At 41.8% G+C, this 21,630-nt stretch overlaps 1 protein-coding gene across 2 annotated transcripts in view; it reads left to right on the forward strand.

Annotated features, from left to right (window-relative positions):
• Window positions 1-775: 775 nt before the first annotated feature.
• The window catches only part of ME3 (malic enzyme 3), a 117,262-nt gene continuing 96,407 nt past the window's right edge, over window positions 776-21,630 (forward strand). The window contains exon 1 of one of the 2 annotated variants that reach the window (XM_058019318.1): window positions 776-970. In XM_058019318.1, coding sequence (XP_057875301.1) covers window positions 776-970 — 195 coding nt within the window. Of the gene's footprint in view, window positions 971-5,487; window positions 5,795-21,630 lie in introns of those variants that run through there. The other variant, XM_058019319.1, reaches the window with a different exon arrangement.

Here is a 21,630-nt window from a genome sequence, read left to right on the forward strand (position 1 = left end):
CTGGTTTTTCCACAGAAGTGGTTGAGGTGATGGTAGCAGTGGTGGTGATAATATTTTCACTATTTTCAAGGATAAAAGAGTTAATTTATAAAAAAAAATCCCGAGGGGTGCAGGGAGCTGCGTTCTTCAGCAAATGTATAACTATAACACGAATAAATACAGGTTATATACATTATATAACCACATGCATAGTAAACACATTTTATGTACAATATACGGTGTACATAATTTTCACATAGGGAATTTACGGATTATATGCAGCTTGAAATGCCTAAGCAACCACGGCTGTTCACACTCCTGGACTGACAAGTTCTTTGAAGATGCTCCTTCAGCCCTAACAACTCCTGCGAGCGGCTTTGCTCCGCGGCCCTGCTCCGAGTCCCGCCAAGGTCCCGTGTCCTTGTCCAGGGTCCCCAGGCTGCAGCCCCCCCGATCCCTTTATGGCGGCTCTCGGGGGCAGTGCGGGCACAGAGGGGCGAGCCCCGCATCGCCGCGGCCGGGCAGCCCCGCTCCCACCGCCGCCCCCGGGCCGGACGTGCCGCGGTCCCCGGTGGGGGCGGGCCCGGCCCGGCTCCCCCTCCCCGCCGGCGCCGGCTGAGCCTTAACAGGTAACGGAGGAGGGGCGGCCGCCGCGGGGTTGCGGCGGGATCTCCTTCCCGGGTTTCCTTTCGCTTCGGCGGGTGCGCCGCGCCTGGCTCACCTGGGCAGGGCACGCCTGGGCCGGGCCGGCCGCCCAGCCCAGCCCGCCGGGCTCCCCGCGGCAGGAGCGGCGGCGATGGTGCCGGTGTGCGGCGGGGTCTGCGCCCGCCGCCTGCTGCCGATGGTGGGGGCCGGCCGGGCGCCGCTGCTGCTCGCCCTCAGCCGGGCCCGCTGCAGCCAGGCAGGGTGCACCGGCCCGGCCGGCCCCGGCCGCGGCCCGAACATCAAGAGGCGAGGCTACGACATCACCAGGAACCCCCACCTCAACAAGGTGCGTGCCTGGGCGGGGGCGATGCGCGGCCGGGCCGCGGGGAGGGCGGCGGGCGTGGGGAAGGCCCGGAGCGCAGGTGTCCCGGCTGCTGGGGCTGGCGGTGTCACCCGTGACCGTCCCCAGGGAGCGGGGACGGTCCCAAAGGCTGAAATGCTGCGGAGGGGGAGCCAAGGGTTGACCTGAACGGAGCCCGGGATGTGTGATGGGTGCCCGGCTGCTGGCTCGGTACTGCGGCCTCCTGGGGAGCCGGGCACCTGCCTCCCCTCTGGCCGCTGTCCTGCTGCCGCGGCGGCACCCACAGAGCCAGAAGTGACCTTGCCTGGGAACTGAAGCTGTTTGCCTGAAAGCACAAAAAATTGGGATGGAGAAAATACAAATATAATTTCTCTTTAAAGTCCAATACCAAAATCTTTATATATATGTGTATATATGTGTGTATATATATATATATGTATATATATATATATATATATATGTATGTATATTGTTTTACGCATGTAGCTGTGAAATGGATCGTTTACACCTTCATGATGAAACAAGCATGTGTGGCTGTCCTTGTTTTCACTCTTCCTTTCATAGCGTATCCATGGCTCTGTGTGCTCCACTACCAAAGCAACATCTCACCAGGCTGAAGATGTGTTTATCCTCAAAACTGTGGAAACATTAACAGTACAGTTGTAATAAGAAGAATTTTTCAAAAATGCTTTTGGAGAAAGTTTTTAGCGAAGTCTACAAAGCATGTGAAGTGAGACCCAATAACTTAACTTTATGTGATTTGAAGGGAAAAAATAATCTGGGTGCCAATATTGGGATCAAATATGTCAGACTCAACTATGCTGGGTTCTACTTTCTTGTGCTAATATTAATAGAAATAACTACAAGTGTATTATTTACCTAAAATGAGCAGGTATTGAACATGGTATTGAAATTGATTGATTGTTTGATTGATTGGGCTGTTACTGTTTGTCGTATGCTTGGTACACAGTTATCCAGTCCATGAGCTTCCTATGTTGTCTTCCAGACTGGAGACCCTTTGGATGACCACTTTTGCTTTGTGTAGGATACTGTACATTGAGTTGCACCTTCTGGTACCATTTCAGCATCCACAGAAATGAATCCCTAAGGACCAAGGCATGTGATGATACTGGATATTACTCAATATGCAACAACTTCATAGGCAGTCTGGTTTGAATCATTAGTGCCTGTGTGTAAGGCTGAAGAGAAAGGGACTGCCAACTAGGTCATAAATAACAGTAATTTGTCAGCAGTAAGAGGTTTTGATGGGTGCTTCATGGTAGTTACAAAGAGTGACATAGCTAATGTTTCTTGTTTTCTTGCATGTATGGATTTGAACTGAAAATACTTTGACCTTTCCTCTATGTAATGCAATAATAACACACAGTTGAATCTGGTTGATGCAAGAGTAGATTTTTTATGCCCTGTTCTGTAATTTTCAGAAGTGAGGCTTTTCTTGAGTGTTTTCCCTCTTCCCAGTGAAATAAAGTATTTTTCTTGACATTCAAATGGAATTTTTGGCCATGTGAAGAGAAGGGTAGACAACTGTTCCTGTTAGAGGAAAAATGTACTGTGGTGTGCCGTGTTTAATTGGCCATGAGAAGTCTCCCAGCTGGTCTCCAGCCTGTGTGTTTGCTGTTTGTTACGTTTCTCAGTCGCTGAGATAAATCATCTGCAGAGCATCCAAGTCAAGACAGAGATGGCTTACATCTGTGGTAAGAGATAAGGACTGCGTGTGTATGCACCTAGGTAACCCATCATTGCTAAACACTCAAGACCTCCTTCCAGGCTTTTCTAAACAGGCTTCCATTTCTCTGTGGCTCTTAGCAGTTCCTTGTAGCCTCTGAAGAGTTACCTGTGTTCAGCTGAAATGGTGTTTTTCAGGCAGTTCATGTCTTGTCAGCATGGTGACTCTTTGGTCTGCTGTGCTGCAGCAGTGTAAATCAAAATCAGGGATCCCTAATTTAGGTATGTTTTCAGCTGTTGTACTCTCCTCACATTGCAATTGCTCTTTACTCCTTTGGTAACTAAATGCAGGCATGGGGTTATTGCTGTTTTTCTGCAGTGGATCTCACTTTAATCTAAGTTTTCAACTGATTGCAAGCAGCTCTGCATGGAATAGTCCGTACATGTCTCCAAGAACCTCCGAAACAAATATTCAGAAGTGAGACTTAATGCAGCAAGTGTTTCACTGCTTTATTCAGTACCATGGGTGTTTTATAGCTTTTGGATGAAGGTGAAGCTGTCAGTCTGAAGCTGTCAAGTGTGTGGTATTTATTCAATGAAGAACACTGTCCCTTCAGCAGAACTGCAGACAGATTTACAGTCTGAGGTTATTGATCCGAGTCTTTGCTTGCTTACTAGGTTGAAGGTGCTTTGAAGAAGAAGCAGACTCAAAATCCACTGCTGGCAGGTCCTCTGTAATATCCTAAATATTAGTAAAAGTGATAGCAGGCTGTCCTCTGAGAAGTCTCCCTGGTTTCCAAAGCTGCCTGAGAAGAAGAAGAAAAATAAATCCAAAAACTAGTTATGAATTTAATAAATTTGCAGTTGTTTCTTCCATTTGGTCTTTGTTTACCATGTACTACATTTTTTACTACTGTGGTATTCAAATGCTGTTCTTCCTTGTGTTGTGAAGTGTGACGGTGCCGTGTTTAATCCAAGGACAGGACTTGGGAAACATCAGCATTCTTGTGAGAGGTACTTGCAGCTTTAAAAGGCAATAGCAGTTGCTGTTATTTGTCTGAGGAGTCTCAGAAATAACAAAAGGATGAAGAAGAACTTGTCACATGTTTTTATGAAGTGCCTCATGAAGAAGTTGTTTTCCAGATCTGGAATGCCATAAAATTGGAAAGCCTAGACATGTTAACAATGTCAGATAACCACAGAGCACTGGTAAGAGTGATCTGTGGCGATCTAATGAAAACTGCAGTTGCTGAGAAATAAGTCTGTTCTACTGTGGACCTCAGCCTTGTGAAAAGCTGATTTAGTGCTCAGACCCTGGGAGGAAAGAAAGGGGGCCTCCCTTACCCACTGCCTTGTTTATCAGAGCTGCTGTGTGTTTGGTGTGGTCAAGTCCATGTCGTGTTCTCTCTGACACTGCTGTCAGTTCTTGAGATTTATGCAGTTCTGTTCATCTCACATGTGCCTTTTATGATTCCCAGTTTGTCCAGGGACTCTGTCAAATTCATATGCCTTTTTTGTATTTGAACAAACAAAGGCTGAGCTGGACAATTCCCAGTTTGACCACACACCTGCAGGGACTCAAAAATCTTGTTGTGTCCAAAATTGATTGTAACTTTGTTCATGACATCTGACTAGAAGGTTGATGACACTTCTGACATTTTTCTGGAAGTTCTAATTTTGAGATAAATCATGCCTGCTTGGAGATCTGCCATCACAAACAGATGCAGCACTGGAGGTCACAGTTTGTTTTCAGAGTGGCAGGATATTGCCCTACTTGAAGGGTTAAGATAATCCATTAAACTTTCCTGCAAGTGCAATGCAGGGATCTGACTTTGTGGTCTCTGAGTACATCTGGATTATGCTCTCCTCTGATGTGCATGCATAGTCTCCATTTTTTTTCATGGAATGTCATGATGAATTACAAAAAAAAACAAAACAAAACAACAAAAAAACCCCCAAAAACAACAAAAAAACCAAACAAAAAAACACTAACAAAACAAAATTACTAGTCTGGATCTGTAAGAATCAAACCTTAAAGAACTGCTGTAGGCTTCTGCAGCATTTTTGAATGTACTGCTGTATACATGATTAAAATGCAGAAAGGTTGTTTGTCCTTCAGCTTTGCAGGGATTGGAATTGAGCTAACCGAGGGTTCTTTGAATAGTGTCAGTAATTTGCCACTGCAGCTGAGAAACAAATCGTGTGATCTTGCACACGGCTGCACTTGGCAGCTGTGGTGAAACAGAGCTAAAATTAGGTGGATTTGTAAAATTATTTGATTTTAAAAAAATACTACTGGGCACAAGAACAGTGTGTCTGAAATTAGTTGGCAAGATCAGACCAAGGCAGAATTCTGTTTTCAAAGTAGTGAATCTCTCTAAATCCACAGGATTGAGTTCTTACAACTGGAGTTTCTCCTGCAGCTGGAGTTTTCAGTTGGCTAGCTTTAGGTCTGATAGATACATAACAACTGAGTGATGCGTGAGGCTTTAAGTGTATGCATTCCAGTGTTTGTTAACTTGCCATCTGTTCGTGTTTTGCAAAGGAAGAGTATGAGATGGGCAGAGTTTCGAGGTTCCCCTCATATTTTTTCAAGAGCCCAAAACTATTTGAGCAAGGTTTGGGGGGCAAATTTTAGACTGGACAAGTTAATTTAGGGGGAAAAAATCCACTGGGGGTTGCTAAATACTTAAAAAAAACACCTGGCTTAGAAAGTCCCCAAACTGCAAATGATGAAAAGATGGGAGAGTGCAGTGGAACAGTATCTTATTAACCTGTGTTATTTACTCTTCTTAAGGCTTGTGAATGCTGCAGGAAACAGGATGCTCATGTACATGAACTGACCTGATGGTGCTGTTGAGTTTCTAGGGGTAACAAGCAAGACGCTTGCATAGCCAAACCCTGCAACTTTAGACCCAAGTAAAACTCTAGCTGAGAGATGAGTTTTGTCAAATCAGGTTCTAAACACTCTAGAGTAGAAATGTGAGTGAGCTGGAGCACTGTGCATTGTGATGAGCCTTGATGGTGCCTGGAGCAGAGAAGCTCTTTACATGTTTGTGCTTCATTAGTCAAGCCAAGGTGCACGTATCCCCGTGACTTCAATTGGAAACAAACTCCACAAAGGTGAGCTTTGGCCAAATATTTTGGCAAATGTTGTGTGTTTTGGAAATATGATTGCTCAGTTAGATTTGTTTTGGCCATTATCCTGGCATGTGAACTTTCATTTCTATTTGTTTGGTGTTAGTGTCAATCATATTTTTCTGAGGCCAGACTGTCTTTTGGCAAGGACATTTCCCAATGTTTTCATGCCAAAGAACTTGTTGTTATGGTGTGGTCAGCAGACTGAGCCCAAACTAAATCTGTTGGTGCTTCTGGTATTCAAAGCAGCCTGCAAAAGTCCCTTTACTCCCCCAGCTTGGATTCCAGTTTGTCTCCCTTATCATAGCCAAACCAAGGAGCCATCTGCCTCCCTGTCTGCCTGCATAACCTCTTGCCAACACTGTCACTCTCCCCTTTGAGATGCTGCTAGTGCTTTGGGATTGGTGTTCCCATGGAGAAGCTTGGAAGTGCATAGGATATCTGTTGCTGGGAGGGTCAAAGGGGTGCTGATGCAGACCCTGCCTCTATGCTGTACTAATCAGGTAATGTGTTGGTCCTTGTTTTCCCTTCAGCCCTTATAAATGAGATTGAGAGGTCTTGGAAGCATTGGTTGGGCAGCTTTTATAAGTGCTGAGTTTATGCTTGCACTCAGTATAACATTTTAATAAAAATAAATTGGTTTTGGAACAAAATGCTTCTTTCTGTTTTCCGAAAATGTTGTAAAAATACCTTTAAAACTGCCTTTTAGTTGAGGAAATTCATCAGTTTGGCAGATGCTTATGTTGCTTTCTTTTTATCGTGCCCTTTCTTTTGGAGAAGCCTTAATCTTTACATCAGGCATGTTTTGGTAAGGCAGAGCCAAGAATGAATGTAGCTCTGGTTTCATAGGATGGACTAAGCTTTTCTGGCACTTAAATAAAATTTGCACTTAAGTAACACAAACTCTTTGGTGAAGAATATGAATATTGATATTGTTGCAGTTAGAATGGATTTAGTGCTGAATATTGCAGCTTGTTCACATTCCTATTCCTTCCATCTAGTGAAATACAGGATAAGCTACTAGTTGATTACTTTGGAAACACTCTAGATGTTGTCAGGAAGAATGAGCATATTATGTGTGGGGTGAATAGTGACCTCAGCACGCTCCAAGCCTTGCCCCTCATAAGTAGCACGACATACAATGTCACTGATGTTAGAGACTCTGCTGCTCACTCTTTCTGTAAAAAACTTTTTCCTAATATCCAACCTCTGTTTCCCTTGATGCAGCTTAAGACTGTGTCCTCTGGTTCTGTCAGTTGCTGCCTGGAGAAAGAGACCAACCCCACCAGGCTACAGCCCCTTTCAGGGAGTTGTAGAGAGTGATAAGGTCACCCCTGAGTCTCCTTTTCTCCAGGCTAAACACCCCCAGCTGCCTCAGCCGTTCCTCACAGGGTTTGTGTTCCCAGCCCCTCTCCAGCCTCATTGCCTCCTGTGGATGTGCTCCAGTGTCTCAATGTCCTTCCCAAACTGAGGGGCCAGAGCTGGACACAGCACTCAAGGTGTGCCCTCACCAGTGCCGAGTACAGGGGAGAATGACCTCCCTGCTCCTGCTGGCCACACTGCTCCTGACACAGGCCAGGATGCCCTTGGCCTTCTTGGCCCCCAGGGCACACTGCTGGCTCATGTTCAGCGGGCTGTCACCAGTGCCCCCAGGTCCCTTTCTGCCTGGGCACTGTCCAGCCACACCGTCCCCAGCCTGTAGTGCTGCAGGGGGCTATTGTGGCCAAAATGCAGGACTTGGCACTTGGATTTATTAAACTTCATCCTTTTGGACTCTGCCCAACCATCCAGCCATTCCAGGTCTGCAGAGCCCTCCTACCTTTCAACAGATCAACACACACTCCCATGTAGTCTGCAAATTTACTAATGAAAGACTTGATCCCCTCATCCATGTAATCAATAAAGACGTTGAACAGAGCAGGCCCCAGCACAGACCCCTGAGGGACACCACTGTTGACTGGCCCCCAGATGGATGCAGCACTGTTCACCACCACCCTCTGGGCCCGGCCATGCAGCCAGTTCTGAACCCAGCACAGAGTGCTCCTGTCTAAGCCGTGGGCTGTCAGCTTTTCCAGGAGTGTGCAGTGACAGGCAGTGCCAAAGGCCATGCTGAAGTCCAGGTACACAGCATCCACAGCCTTTCCTGCATCCACCAGCCAAAGGAGACCAGGTTGGTCAAACACGACCTACCCCTCCTAAACCCCTGCTGGCTGGGTCCGATACCCTGGCCACCCTGTAAGTGCTGTGTGATGACACTCACTATAAACTGCTCCATTACTTTACCAGGTACTGAGGCCAGGCTAACTGGCCTATAGTTACCAGGATCCTCCTTCCTACCCTTTTTGTGAATAGGGGTCACACTGGCCAGCTTCCAGTTATCTGGAATCTCACCAGTGAGCCAAGACTGTTGGTAAATGATGGAGAGTGGCTTTACAGACTCATCTGCCAGCTCTCATCACCCTGGGATGGATCCCATCTGGGCCCATAGATTTATGAACATCCAAGCAGCTCAGCAGCTGCCTTCTCCTGGATAATAGGGGGGCCATTCTGCTCCCTGACACCATCTACCAGCCCAGGAAGACAGCAGTCCTGAGGGCAAGTCATCTTCCCACTAAAGACTGAGGCAAAGAAGGCATTAAGCACTTCTGCCTTCTCCTCATCTGCAGTTGCTAAATTCCCTCCCTCATCCAGTAGAGAACAAAGGTTGGTCTCACCTTTCCTTCTAGCATTAATGTATTTGTAAAAACATTTTTTATTTTCCTTTACAAAAGTTGCCAAATTAAGTTCGAACTGAGCTTCGGCCTCCCTAATTTTTTCCTACATGCCCTAGCAACCCGCTTAAATACTTCCTGAGAGATCTGACCCTCCTTCCGAAGATGACACATCCTCTTTTTATTCCTAAGTTCTTTCAAAACCACCTTGCCCATCTAGGCTGGACATCTGCCGCATCAACTTGTCTTTTGGTACACAGGGACAGTCTGTTCCTGTGCCCTCAAGGTCTCTGTTTTGAAGCATGCCTACCTTTCCTGGACTCCTTTGTTTTTAAGGGCTGCTTCTCAAGGAACTCTCTGAACAAGTCTCCTAAACAGGCCAAAGTCTGCCCTCTGGAAGTCCAGTATATGGAAGTCATTGATGTTCCTCCTGATATCACCAAATATAGAGAGCTCTATAATTTCATGATCACTGTGCCCCAAGTAGCCTCCAACCACCACATCTCCCACCAGCCCATCTCTATTTGCAAACAGCAGGTCTAACCTAGTTCCTCCCCTGGTAGGCTCACTCACCAGCTGCAACAAAAAGTTGTCCTTTGTTGTCTAAAAACTTCCTGGACTGCCTCTTTTTTTACTGTATTAAGTTCTGCTGATTAGGAGAATGTAAATTGAATTCCTCTTTGCTTCTGCACAAGCCACCTCCAGAAGAACACTTGGTGCTCTTACTGACCTTCATTCAGAGATGAGAAAGTTTGTTCTTTAACAAATAACTGTGCTCTCTTGTTACCCCTTGCTGAAGGTGGGACAGTTACAATTTTTTTATAGCATTTATGCCCCTCCAGGACTTTGGGATAGTTTTCTTTTCTGACTTGGTATAAATTATGCTGGTCTACCTTCCTGCCCTGCCTCATTTGCCAGGCTGATGGGACATATTGTTCAAACATACCTTTTGGCAGCTCTCCTGTACTTTAGGTGTTTTATTCATTCTTCACTCTCAAAGAAAGCCTCTGCCACCATGTACCCCCATGCAGGCAGGACGCTGGCATTTCTGGCACTGAGCCCCTGGCAGAGGCTGGGCCTCGAGTTTGATAGGAAAGCTGCCAATGCACATGGCTGCTGTAGCTGAAAGTTGGATGCTGCTCTGCACAGGAGGAGCGTTGCCTCTAACCTCTCTCTTAATTAAATGACATGCAGTTCTGTAGATAATCTTATTTTGCTGGGGTTTTTTTAGGTTTTTTTATTGGTTTGGGTTTTGCTTTGTCTCTTTCTTTTCCTCTGTTACTTATTTTTTTTATCTTTTTCTCACTGAAATACACACCTGCTACCAAACCTTGAGCCTATTGTAGCACTCACCCAAATAAATTCTTTTGGGACAGACTTAGCTTTAGAGCTGTTGTAAGCAGGTCAGGCAGGCCTTGGTGCTTGGGAGAGAATAAACACTGCTGAAATTCCCTCTCTTTCAATAGAAGGCTTAGCACAACAGCAAACTTCACTACTTTGAGTTTAGAATGTGCTCTAGTGGAGATGATGAGCATGTCTTTAATTTTTTAACCTCCTCTTTGAGGCCCAGGGGTGACGCTGTCTGTCTCTCCAGACAATGTGACATTTTGATAAATGACTTCTGTATTGTCACCTAATACAATATCATTCTTCTAAAAATGTTTTAAATGGCAAAGCTTTTTATAGTTCTGCAGCTGCCAAACACAAAACTAAGGCAGAGTAACTGAGCAGACTGTGCTTCGGACAAAGAAAATAAGGCCAATGGAAAAGTTTTCTGCCTATCAACCTTTTCTACTTTGCAGCTCTCTGTTGCATATGTAACCTTTTTCAACATGTGGACCCATAGAACTGAAACAGATTTTCAGTACCTATCTGTTTATATAAAAAAATATTATCTCCACACCTTAAAGTATTCTATTGTGATGTCTAGCTTAAAAAATGGTAAGTCTGTTTTATAATAGGTCCCTATGGATTAGCTGTGTTCAGTCTCATAAAACGTGTAGTTAAGACTTCATTGTGTTTCTAAATGTTGGAAAAAATAGGTTACTTCAAAAACAGTGCTGCTGTTTTCTCCCTGGACAAGATGTCTTGAATGTTTTCTCTTTGGCTGGACCAATGGATTTGTCATTTTGCCTAGTGGTTAAATTCATTATGGAAACTATTAAATTCTGCCTAATCTTCATTTGAATGGTTTGATGCAAAACCTGCAGGTGATTTCAGCTATGATTATTTGCATTATTTGGGATTATTACAAATGACAGAATGGATCAAACTGCCAAATCCTGTTATTTTTTGAAGTGTCCAGATTATTAAGGGTTTCTGTTATCAAGATGATCTAAGCATGGCAGAGGCTGGAGCAAGAGATAATCTATTTTATTGTGCCTAATGATTTAAAGGTGAGGGGAAAGGGGAGAAGTAAGTCCAGGGATTTTCATGTTCATAGCCCTTCTTCTAGCAACTCTAGTATTTTGTATCCCCAGCTAGATTACTTGGTCCAATAAACAAAGAAAGAAAAATCCAACAAAAAAAACCCAAACAGCCCTACCACCACCCAAGCCAAAAAACTCCCTTTTAGCCATTTCTTACCTCACAGGGAATTTTATGTTTTAATGTTGTCACTTGTGTCTGTAGCTAATTTGTGTGATAAAACAACTCCCTCTGTAAATCAGGTTCCTTGATCACAATTATTGGAGGGTCAAGTCCCTTCTTTCCCCTATACTGCATGAAGGCTTCTAGATCTAGCCATCAAATGAGAAAAGTAACAAAAATTGTTTGTTGAAAGGCTAAATCTAACTATTGGGGGAAAAAAATCTAAAAATTGTATCTCCCATTGTTTTGGATTTTATTTTTCTATGACAAAACCTCTTTAAAATCTAGCAAAAAAACCAAAAACAAAAAAACAACCAAAAACAACAAAAACAAACAAAAAAACAACAACAACAACAAAAAAAAAAAAGGCAAAAACAAAAAAAAAAAAAAAAAAAAAAAAAACGACCCAAACCTCCTGCAAGAGAAGTAATTTGCAGTAGTGGAGCGTGCATAAAGTCTGAATTCCAGCAGAATTCAGACCCTTTTAGGGAAAAGTGCTGTACAATGGTTGCAAAAGTGTGAAAGGCACTTGTACTAGAACAACTTAGCAGTTCAGGTGCTCTCTGGACAAGAGACACACACTTTGTGGGATAGGATCCCAAAATACTTGAAGTGAAGAGGATATTGGAAAGAATAATTGAAAACTTTTCTTTTCCCCTGGTGCCTGGCAGATACAGTGGCTTGATGTATGAAAGCCATGAAAAGCAATGATAGAGGTGACCATGTGCTCCAGGTAGGCAGCTTTACAGAAAACTTTCCAAGTGGAATTCACTGCTGGTCTTAATATAGAGGCTTATTCTGCAGTTTCTACTACTTTATACTCATTAGTGAATTGGCCTGCCATCAGTGGCTCATGAGTTTGTAAATTATATTCAAACACAGAAATAGATGTTCAAAGGTAAAGGTAAAATAAAAGAATTTTTTCTCTCTCAAGTTGTAAGGATTTTCAGTGCACATACCACTGTGCCTTGTTGCTCATTGCACACATGCAGCAGATTCCTCTTTGGTTTGGTAACTTGCCCAGGTTGTGATGTGCAGCAGTATTTATTCGAAGGAGATGTGGAACGTGCCTTTCACTCCATGTGCTGATGCCAGCAGCTTTTCCTGGCTTTTGTCTAGAGAGGAAAAATGCTTGCTACAGCAGAGCCCTGCCTGAACATTGCTCTTTGGTTTCTAAGGGGCAGCATAGGCTTAAGTCGTGTGGAGGGTTTCTGTTGACTTCAGTCAACTTTACATTGAGCCTTTTTTGAATTTAGGAATTCAAGCAGCTGCACCATTCAAGATACAAGGTCATTTTCATTACAAACTATGAAGGTTAAAGGTAGTACATTGTTAAATTTCATCATCTCGCTCTCTTAATAAATGGCAGTTAAAATGACAGCATGTGTAAAAAATTGTGCTTACTGATTGTTTAAGTCAAAGTCTCAAATCAAAAATGGAATTTATTGATAATACCAATGTCTACTGATAGATAATCCCATGTAGGCTCCAGCTACTCCCACAGTTGCGTGTCCTAAAAATCAAAAGTGCATGTTAGCGTTCTTTATTTTAGTGTGGTCTGCCTAAACTCATTCATCTTGCATAAGAGCTTTGGAGTGACCCGCTCAGGGATGCCTTTCCAATGCCAGAAGCTGTCCTCTGGCATGCAAGCAAGAAGAGCTGGACTTCTTCACAGACCTGCTGGAAGAAAAACGAGGACACTAAGTAAGATGCCTTAGAGAGCTTGAAGCTGTCCTGCAGGGTTCTTGTAGCTTAATAAAATTTACAAAAGTGCCTTTGAACTGTGACCTCCCAAATGCCCATTGGTCAAGGGTAATGGGGTGGGGTTATGAAAGCAGGAGTGCATGACTCAAGCTTGCTGAAACTGAGTCACTCTTCCTAGAGGCCAGTAATCGTTTTGTATTTAGCATGTTAACTGTATTTGAAATTATATGATAACAAAGTAATTTCTCATATAAATAGAAAGAAAGTGATGGGAAGATGCTGGAAAGCAGCGGCGAGACTGGCTGCTGCTGTAAAATGGGTTTAGTGTTGGCCACTTTTAAAAAGCTTATTACATTTTAAAGATAAGCTTTAATGGAATTGGCAGTGACAGTGAAACTGTAACCAGATCTTGTTGTTTTGTACAAGTGCCTTTCAGGTTTCTCTGCAAGGTCGAATGTCCTATTGACTGGCAGCTGGACTGTTTTCCTTGTAGGAATGTAACTGGTATTTGATGGAGTTGCAAAATGAGTTTCCCACTGTAGCCAAATATAAAAGCGTATGAGAGTCCAGCAGTTTCACTTCCTGCAAAGCTGGAAACCCCTGTAGCATTTATTAGGATTTCCTGCAGGGAAAGAGGGATATTAATCTTGTTTGACTTACAGAGTCATAATATTTGTGCTGCAATTTGTAACACAGAGCAAGAAGTTTTCAATTAGTATTTCCTGAGAAACAGAAAATTCAGTAAAGTAGATGCTTTTAACTTTTCAGGTTTTGTTGTTTTTTCTTTTATTGTCAGAGAATGACTGTAACATCTTACATGTGGCACAGTGTTGGAGCAGGGAAGAGGAGATGGCTACAGATCTCCTAGGACACAGTGAGCAGCTGGAACCATTCTCAGGTCTTTCTCAATGTCTGATTGGCACCACCATAATATACTCTCTGAACTGCAGCACTGTATCAAGTGTGCTTGTAGGAGGCAGGAACTCGTTGATAAAAGAGTCACCTGGTCAGTTCATCACTGGCGTTAATTTTCCGAGTGTTGGAAAATTTTTCTCAAACTCTGAGCTGACTGCAGCGAACCCTGTTGGGGCCCGAACCAAATTGGCTTGAAGTACTGTCAGGCTCCTTCCTTTCAGATTTGTAGTATGGAAAGTGCTTTATGTCTCTTGAAAAGAGGCTTCAGCCTTTATTCTGGGGAAGCACTGTGTTTTCTTCCAGGCAGAAGAAAGCTCAGGTGAGGCTGAGGAGCTGCAAGTATATGAGAGTTTCCAGATCTGTGGTAGGCATAGTTACTAGACCATCTGGACAAACTTTGTCTATTAGAGATATTCCCATCTCCATTCTGGATGAGATGGGGCAGGTATCTGGGGCTTCTAGGCATGCAGCATCTCCTCTGCATATAGGCTGTGCACATGCAGAGGCTGATCATATTTGGGATGCATTGGATTTGCCGTCCACTTGCAGACTAATTCATCATGTGAGACTGAAGCTCTGAGCCAGCTCCCGGACGCTCCTGGACTTCCAGAAATCACAGGGCAACAGCCAAAATCCTTATATTTTTCCCCAACAGGAATTCTAGGTAGAAACAGAGGGAATGTCTTGAGATACCTGTACAGGAGAGAATAGATCTCAGAGCTCATTCTTTAGGAAGAGCATCTTGATTCATGTTTGTTAATTAACCTGACAAACGTGAGGTGAAAAGAAGTTATACTGGAAGTTGTAAAGGTACTTGCTTATTGCTCTGAAAATTAAGAAGCATCTTAATTAGCTAGAATGCATCATTTATGTAGAATTTTCTCCAACTTGAGCGTAAAATGGAGTTACAGATTACTTTTTCAGTCCAGTGAGACTGTGGTTAGACACATAATCCTCAGCTGTGGCTTCCAGATTTTAGCAAAATATAGAAACTATTGAATTTGAACATCAGGACTTGAAAAAAAAAACAGAAAAGGAAAATATGTGACTGAGAGAAATATTTGTGGCTTATTTCTTATTCCTAATTCTTGGGATTTTCAAGGCATGTGTCATTCACTTTCTGCTTCTCATTAATGAGAGTCATTCAGAGTACTGGAGCCCTAACACACTGCTGCATTACATCAAGCACTTTTGAACTCTGTCCCATTTCTTATCAGTTATGGAGGACAGTTTCTGAATCACTGATAAGCGTTCCAGAAAGGATCATGCAGTCATGGGCATCATGTCATAATTTACATTTGGTTTTGGACTACTTCAGTGGGGAGCTGAATTTAGCTTGCCCAAGGTAATATGGGACATTTGTAGGTAAACAGAGTCCCTCAGAATGAATTTGCTCACCATTCAGCCAGCAAACCTGTTTGCTCAGTTGTCTTATTGTAGCATCTATTATCTGTACCAAAAACAATCTCCAGCACAGCCTGGTAAAAATACATGTGATTTATCAACTGCTTTATCCCATACATGCCATCAGATTGCATTGTTGTATAAAATGAAAAACACTTTGTGAAATATTTCCCAAAAGCTGTGCACAAAGGAAGTGAGTGGCAATACACAGCTGTTATAGGAAGTTATTTTAATTGTTTACCAGAGCTCACTTCTTTTTTTATTTTATTTATTCACTTAAAATTTCTGGCTTTTATTTCATAACAGTTCAAAACTTCGAGTCACAGTGTATATAAGTTACAGATACCAATACCTGTAAACTTGAGGTTATTACCTTGTCTGCATAATTAAAATAGTAATTCAAGGTGAGAACCAAAATAGACTAAATAATTACACTTTAAAGCTAGTGGGCCAGAAAGTGGGTTAGTGGGTGTGCTGTGTGGTCCCCCTGTGACTGCTGCTCAAGTATCTGATGAGACAGATGTAACAACCAGTGATTTCTTAGAAATCAAAATATTATTTGCCTGCCTTTCCTCTCATTTTATTTAATAACACCTTCCAGCAAATGTCTAGGACTAGATCCAAAGCAGACTGAATTTTATGGGAAGCAAATGAGTATTTGCAGCCCTTTGCAGTGAAGTTATAATCTTACTGGCTTGGTATTGTTTAAGGAAGTGCTTTGCTGAACTAGGGCATAGGTTTTTGATTTAGTATCCCAGTGCTGTAAGACTGCGGGTGTCTTCTGGCTAACGCCTATGTGAGCAGTGGATTTATAGGAGCACAGCTGGGTTGTAAACAAATGGTGATGCACTTTGCTCTGCATTCAGAGGGAGGAGAAGCAAAACTACAAGACAATAATCTGAATTTCTGAGTACCAGGCAGTAGAAAACCAACTGCAAAACTGAAATGAACTTGCAGGATGAGCTTCAGACAGTTTATGATGTCTGCAGTTGGCATTTGCTGTATTAAATAAATGAGAAGTAAAACACAGTCACTTTGAATGTATACATCTGCCTTCAGCCGAGGTTACATGGCATTTTTTCACTGAATCACTTTCTTTAACTTGAAAAAGGAAGAGCAGAAGTGTAGTGGATTCATGGAAGAAGAAATCCTGAAGTGGTATGACAGCCCCTTATATTGTAGTGGGTTTAGATCCTGGATTCTCTAATGCTAGTGTAGGAGTTTGACCTGTCTTCCTCATGTGCTATGCAGTAACTCAGCAGTAAGATTAAACTATGGTTGGTAAAATAGACACATTAAGGGTGTTTGGAGCCAGGACCTGCCTGCAAGCCATGGAGAGCAAACTTCTCTAAACCATTTTCCCCAAATAGTCAGACATTAAATTTCAGTTCACTTTGTCTTGGTGTGAAAGAACATACTCTGAGACATTTGCTATTCTGGTTCAGAAATCCCATGTCCCAGCTCTCTTGTTCCTGTGTATGGAAAGCTAGGGAAAGCAAAGCAAAGTGTAGCAGTAACAAAGATCATAGTGATAAAAATGTAATATATGATAAATATATGTTAAAAGAAATAAAACCCATAGTCATGACAAACTTGGGCCCTCTTCTATATACCAGGCACTTTGCAAGCCAAAAGTCAATTATTTCTTGGAAAGAAATCATATCAACAACTTTGTGTACATGTCTGGGGGTTGATCTTACAGATCCTTAGATACAGTTGGTTACAATCAGGAAGTGGAATCTTATCTCCTTGATCCACATGGAAAGACTTATACCAGGTAGTAGGTTCAGGATTATGCACAGATTCTGAGATTTGATGAGAAAATTCAGTGGTAGAAAGATTGGTGAATAATATGAATGTGGATGCCTAGGTCTGTGCAAACAATACCCCAAGGCATAGATTTTCAGTAAGGACAAAAATAAACCCAGAATGTTTGCCTCTTGCTGAGTCTTAGCAATGTTGTCCCAACATAAACATAGCTTAGAAGTTGTTGGCTTTTAGGAAAAACAATTTTTTTAATGTCTCTGAGTTATTCAGGTAACCTCAGGCTTTGCAGAACTTCTTTATAATGTCTGGAGAGAAAAAGACTTGTAGATGCATCAGGTTAGCTTTTATGCAGAAAGTTTGACTGAGGCCAGCATAATGTAATATAGATTCTGTATATTTGCATGTTATAGGAAGTGACTTTAAGATGTGCAACTGCAGGGGAATCTCTTTGCATTTAACATAACTTCTAGTCAGCAGTAAGATTGTCGTAGATTCAAAATACTCCTAACAGTATAAGATTTGAACAACTTAATATAGTGTGGATGCCTATCAAAGTAGAATTTTACATTAAATTTGTCTGAAACTGCCCTTTTTTTCCCCCCATAAACAATCACATGCATGTACCTATACCATGGTTTTTGGCAGAATCTGGCCTTTTTATTCTAAGTTCTGATTCACTCCTGCTGTTGTCTGAAATTCTCTTCTGATTATCATGCAGGCAGAGGCATTGCTGCTGCCATCTGCAGTGCATCAGCATCTACATCATGCTGAAACCACACTGACCTCTCAGCATATGGTGACTTTTTGAGAATGTTCAAAGGCATATCCTTATCTTATGTCAAACATGGAAATTAAGAGACTGAATGTGTTTTGTCACGTAACCAATTTGTTAGGTGAACATCAGCTTCAGTTTGTGTGTCCTGTGGTCTACAAATGATGTGTTTATCTACTTTGTGTTAATCCATATTTTGTATTTTACAACTAAAAACATTTTTCTGAAGCAGTAACAGCTTTGAATGAAATCTTCTACACAGCAAAAGCTGTCTCTTTTAGAGCTCTTCTTTTATTAATATTGTGTATAGATCATGAATAGAAATGCTTTGGAAAGGAAGATATAACTTCAAATCTGAAGCTGCATTCTGTGAAGAATCTGTAACACTTTTGAGAAAAGTGTGAAATGTTTCATGCTCTTAATACAACCTTATTTTGAATATGACATGTCAGAAAATAATTTTAACGTACCTAAGGGGATTTTATCATCAGGAATACAAGATAAGGAGATAAGAAACAAAATCTCTGTCCTATAATAAAAGCAAGACCAATAACAAAAGTGATTTGATATTTTGCCTGTGTCTATACTGTATTTGGGCTAGTTTGGAGGAGCCCAGATCCTGGTTCCATCTGTCCATTTGTCTTGGTAAGCAGCTTGGCTTCATCTTGTTCATGAAATGGAAACTCTTGTGCAAACCTCTTCAGGAAAAAGCAGATGTGGTCCTATCTGTTGGCATCAAGTCACTGAAAAATGGATGAGAGAGGGCATATTGGAGCCTCCCTGTGATCTGCTGCCCCACAGGAGATATTCTTCAGTGTACTGTAAGGCACAGACTGTACTTGAGATCTTTTCTTAGGTGTGGCAGCCTGATTGTCCTGGTAGTGTCCCATGGTGAGTTTTTGAGGGTGAACAGGATGGGCAAGCAGTGAAACAGGCCTTGAGCCTGGCATTTTGAAAGACACAGTAGAAGTAGGTGGTGTTCCTGTTTCTGAAATCTTGTGTGACATATATTTGTTTCCAGTTAGTTTACTTTTCTGTATCTTTAAGCAAAAATAATCCTCTCAAAATGACTAAAACAAAATTCTGCTCCTGTACAGTGGGGAGGGAAGGGAGTGCATAATGCAGTTTATAGGTATAAAGTACCATACAGCTGCAGCACAGTGCACTTTGTCTCCTCATTCTGTGTCAGTAGCTCTCTGAGTTTGCAGCACATCAGCACAGAGATAGGTATCTGGTGCCACCCCGAAGTCAAGGAGATGATAATTTTTTTAACTTTATGAATATGTCTCAGGAAAGCAAATGTAAAATGGATACATATGCCTCTCTCTTGCCTTTGTGGACTTAAACATGTGGTGAGAATTTGCAGTCAAGTTTAGGGTTTGCAAGATTTTATCTTCTTCTGGAAACATGATCAGCTACCAAGAAAAGAATAGAGAAACCATTTTTTCAATCCGGATGCTTTTTGCTAGAAACAAATTCATTCACTGGATGTAAGCATAATTGCCCACAGTTTATGTAAGCATAGTTGCCCACAGTTTACTTAGCTGTCTGATACATCTAGAAAGACTTCAGGAAAACATCTGATTTAAAATTGAAATTAACATTTCCCTTAGAAATACCTCTTTGTCTTCACTGTGCTTCGACAGACACCATGTTTTGGTGATATCATGGTGTTGAAAGAGGTGTACTATTTTAAAGGGCGGGTATTGCAGATAAGCTCCTGGGGAAATGGTGGCATAAGCTTTTTGAAAGTGATTGGAGGGGTTTTTTTTGTGTGGGTGATATCCAGAAAGGTTGTGGCTTCACCTCTATAATCAAATGTGATGTATTATCCTTCTCAACCTCCAGTAATCTGCCAGCTCTCAACAGTCTTATGATCACTACCAGACTTCCTTGGACTACTAATTGATCAGGACATCCTGATGCTCATTTAAAACCACTTTGGGCTACTTTGGCATCTGAACTAGTTTCAGTGACATAATTAAATGTTCACATTTATAATCTGATTACAGTTTCTTAATGCAGGCTTTATAGCTCAAGTTCATCCCTGTCCCAGGGGAACATGTCGGTTAACACTTTCTGTGAATTGGTCTGCTTTCAGTTTTGTGTCGTACTGGATTCCTGCTGATGTAAAAACTCTAGAAACCCCAAATGGCATACATCAGATGTAGGCAGTCTCTGTACTAACAAATTCAGTATATACAGCATAAACAACCAAAGCCAGCTGCAGGGTCTGCATGCACACTACTAAAGCCTTAATCTTTGTAACAGTGAGTCTTTATAACTGAGTCTGCTCTGTGACCCATGGTAACTCCCAAACTGCCAGTCTAGAAAACACTGGGCCTATAAGTAAGACTCACTGCTACAGAGGTTTTGCATCTACTGTTACTGGGGAACATCATGGATTCATAGGTAAAATGCAGTATTGGCAGTGACAGTTTTCTATATACGTGTATTTAATTATTCTCCTACACTTGTCTTCAAGTGCAATTCTACTTTTGACATAGTAACAACAGTACAATTTCCTTTTTATGATCAGTTTTCTTTAAATCTCAAAATACAAACTAGTGTTTACAGTCTTTCATTTTTTTTAGCCAGGGAGACTTTTAATTGATGATGTTGTTTTAATTTGAGGGGTAGGTGTTGTGTTTATTTGGTTTGCTTTGTTGCATTTCTTTGTCTTTCCACATCAGTGATGACTCCAGCATTTCATTTCTTTTGTTCCATTCTTTCTACTTAAAGACATGAGTCCCCATGTGAAGAACTTCTGGATAAAAGTAGAGTTTCTTATTGAAGCGGAATCTAATTCTAATTCTAATTTTAGTCTTAAAATACAAAATATGCAAAGCACTTCACATTGCCTTACTATTCCTGATGATGTAACTCACTTGTGATGTTATTTCTGTTTATTTGCTTTGGAATAAGGTATGAAAATTATGAATTTTTTGTGTGTGTATGTGGTGTCATCTTGCTTTAATGGAACTTACCAAGTTGTGGCTAAAAACTTAGTCAATGGGAAAGGACATTGACACCTTAGAGTGTCAGTGCAGCTCTGCTTGCCCAGACCTTTCTGCCTGCACCTTTTCAGTGTGATTCCAGTGTGGTCTGTATGACAGCTGCTTGTGGATTTTTATGCTTGTCCACAGCAGAGTCAAAGACCTCTTGTGCAGCAAACAGGGATTTTCCACTCACATTTTTAAGAAATTCTTTGAAAATTATATTTCTTGTGGGCTTTCTTGGTGTTGGTGAATCATGAGGCATTAAACCCACAAATTATAGCTTAGTTAAATGGTCTAGAGTAAACAAAAATTTCCAGTATTTGAAGAAGAATTTGTGACCCTGAAAGCTTATTCATTACTTTTTAATCCACAACTGTATTGCATTGCCAGCCTAAATGGCAATGATGGACATATTCCAGGGGCTCATAATTCTGAAACTAAGAATGGCAGTGGTTGTGGTTAGTGCAGAATGGCTAATGTGTTTGCCTAGCATTTCTAATTGGAAAGCTTTTCATTCCCCCGGGATGGTACTTTTTCTCTTGGACTAATTTTTCATTATGATAATTAATATGAAAGCTGAGAAAGCAACTACAGATAATTTTACATAGGAGAATTGATCTTTTTAGTTTTCAAACTATTATTTAAAATATTTTGTTTACTAGTAATGTCTTTTAAACCTTGGGTTTTTAGTTGATTTGCATTAAGAGTTTATGGTATTTTGCTTGTTGCTTCTCACCTAAATTGAATAGCAGTTTTAGAGAGGAATAAAGAACTAGAGCCCATTTAGAAGGTCTGTTTTCTGGAACAGGGTTGTTTAAAGCCTCACAACTTCTGGAGATTGCCAGTACTCTTGGGGTTTTTTGGCCGTTGAAGGAAATACTCTCCTACCTGCAACACCTGTAAGATTGGAGGGATTGGAGTGTACGTTTTAAAGGCCTCTCACAAAAATACCTGTGTGGG

The sequence above is a fragment of the Melospiza georgiana genome, chromosome 2 (genome assembly GCF_028018845.1).
Source record: "Melospiza georgiana isolate bMelGeo1 chromosome 2, bMelGeo1.pri, whole genome shotgun sequence".
NCBI lineage: Eukaryota > Metazoa > Chordata > Aves > Passeriformes > Passerellidae > Melospiza > Melospiza georgiana.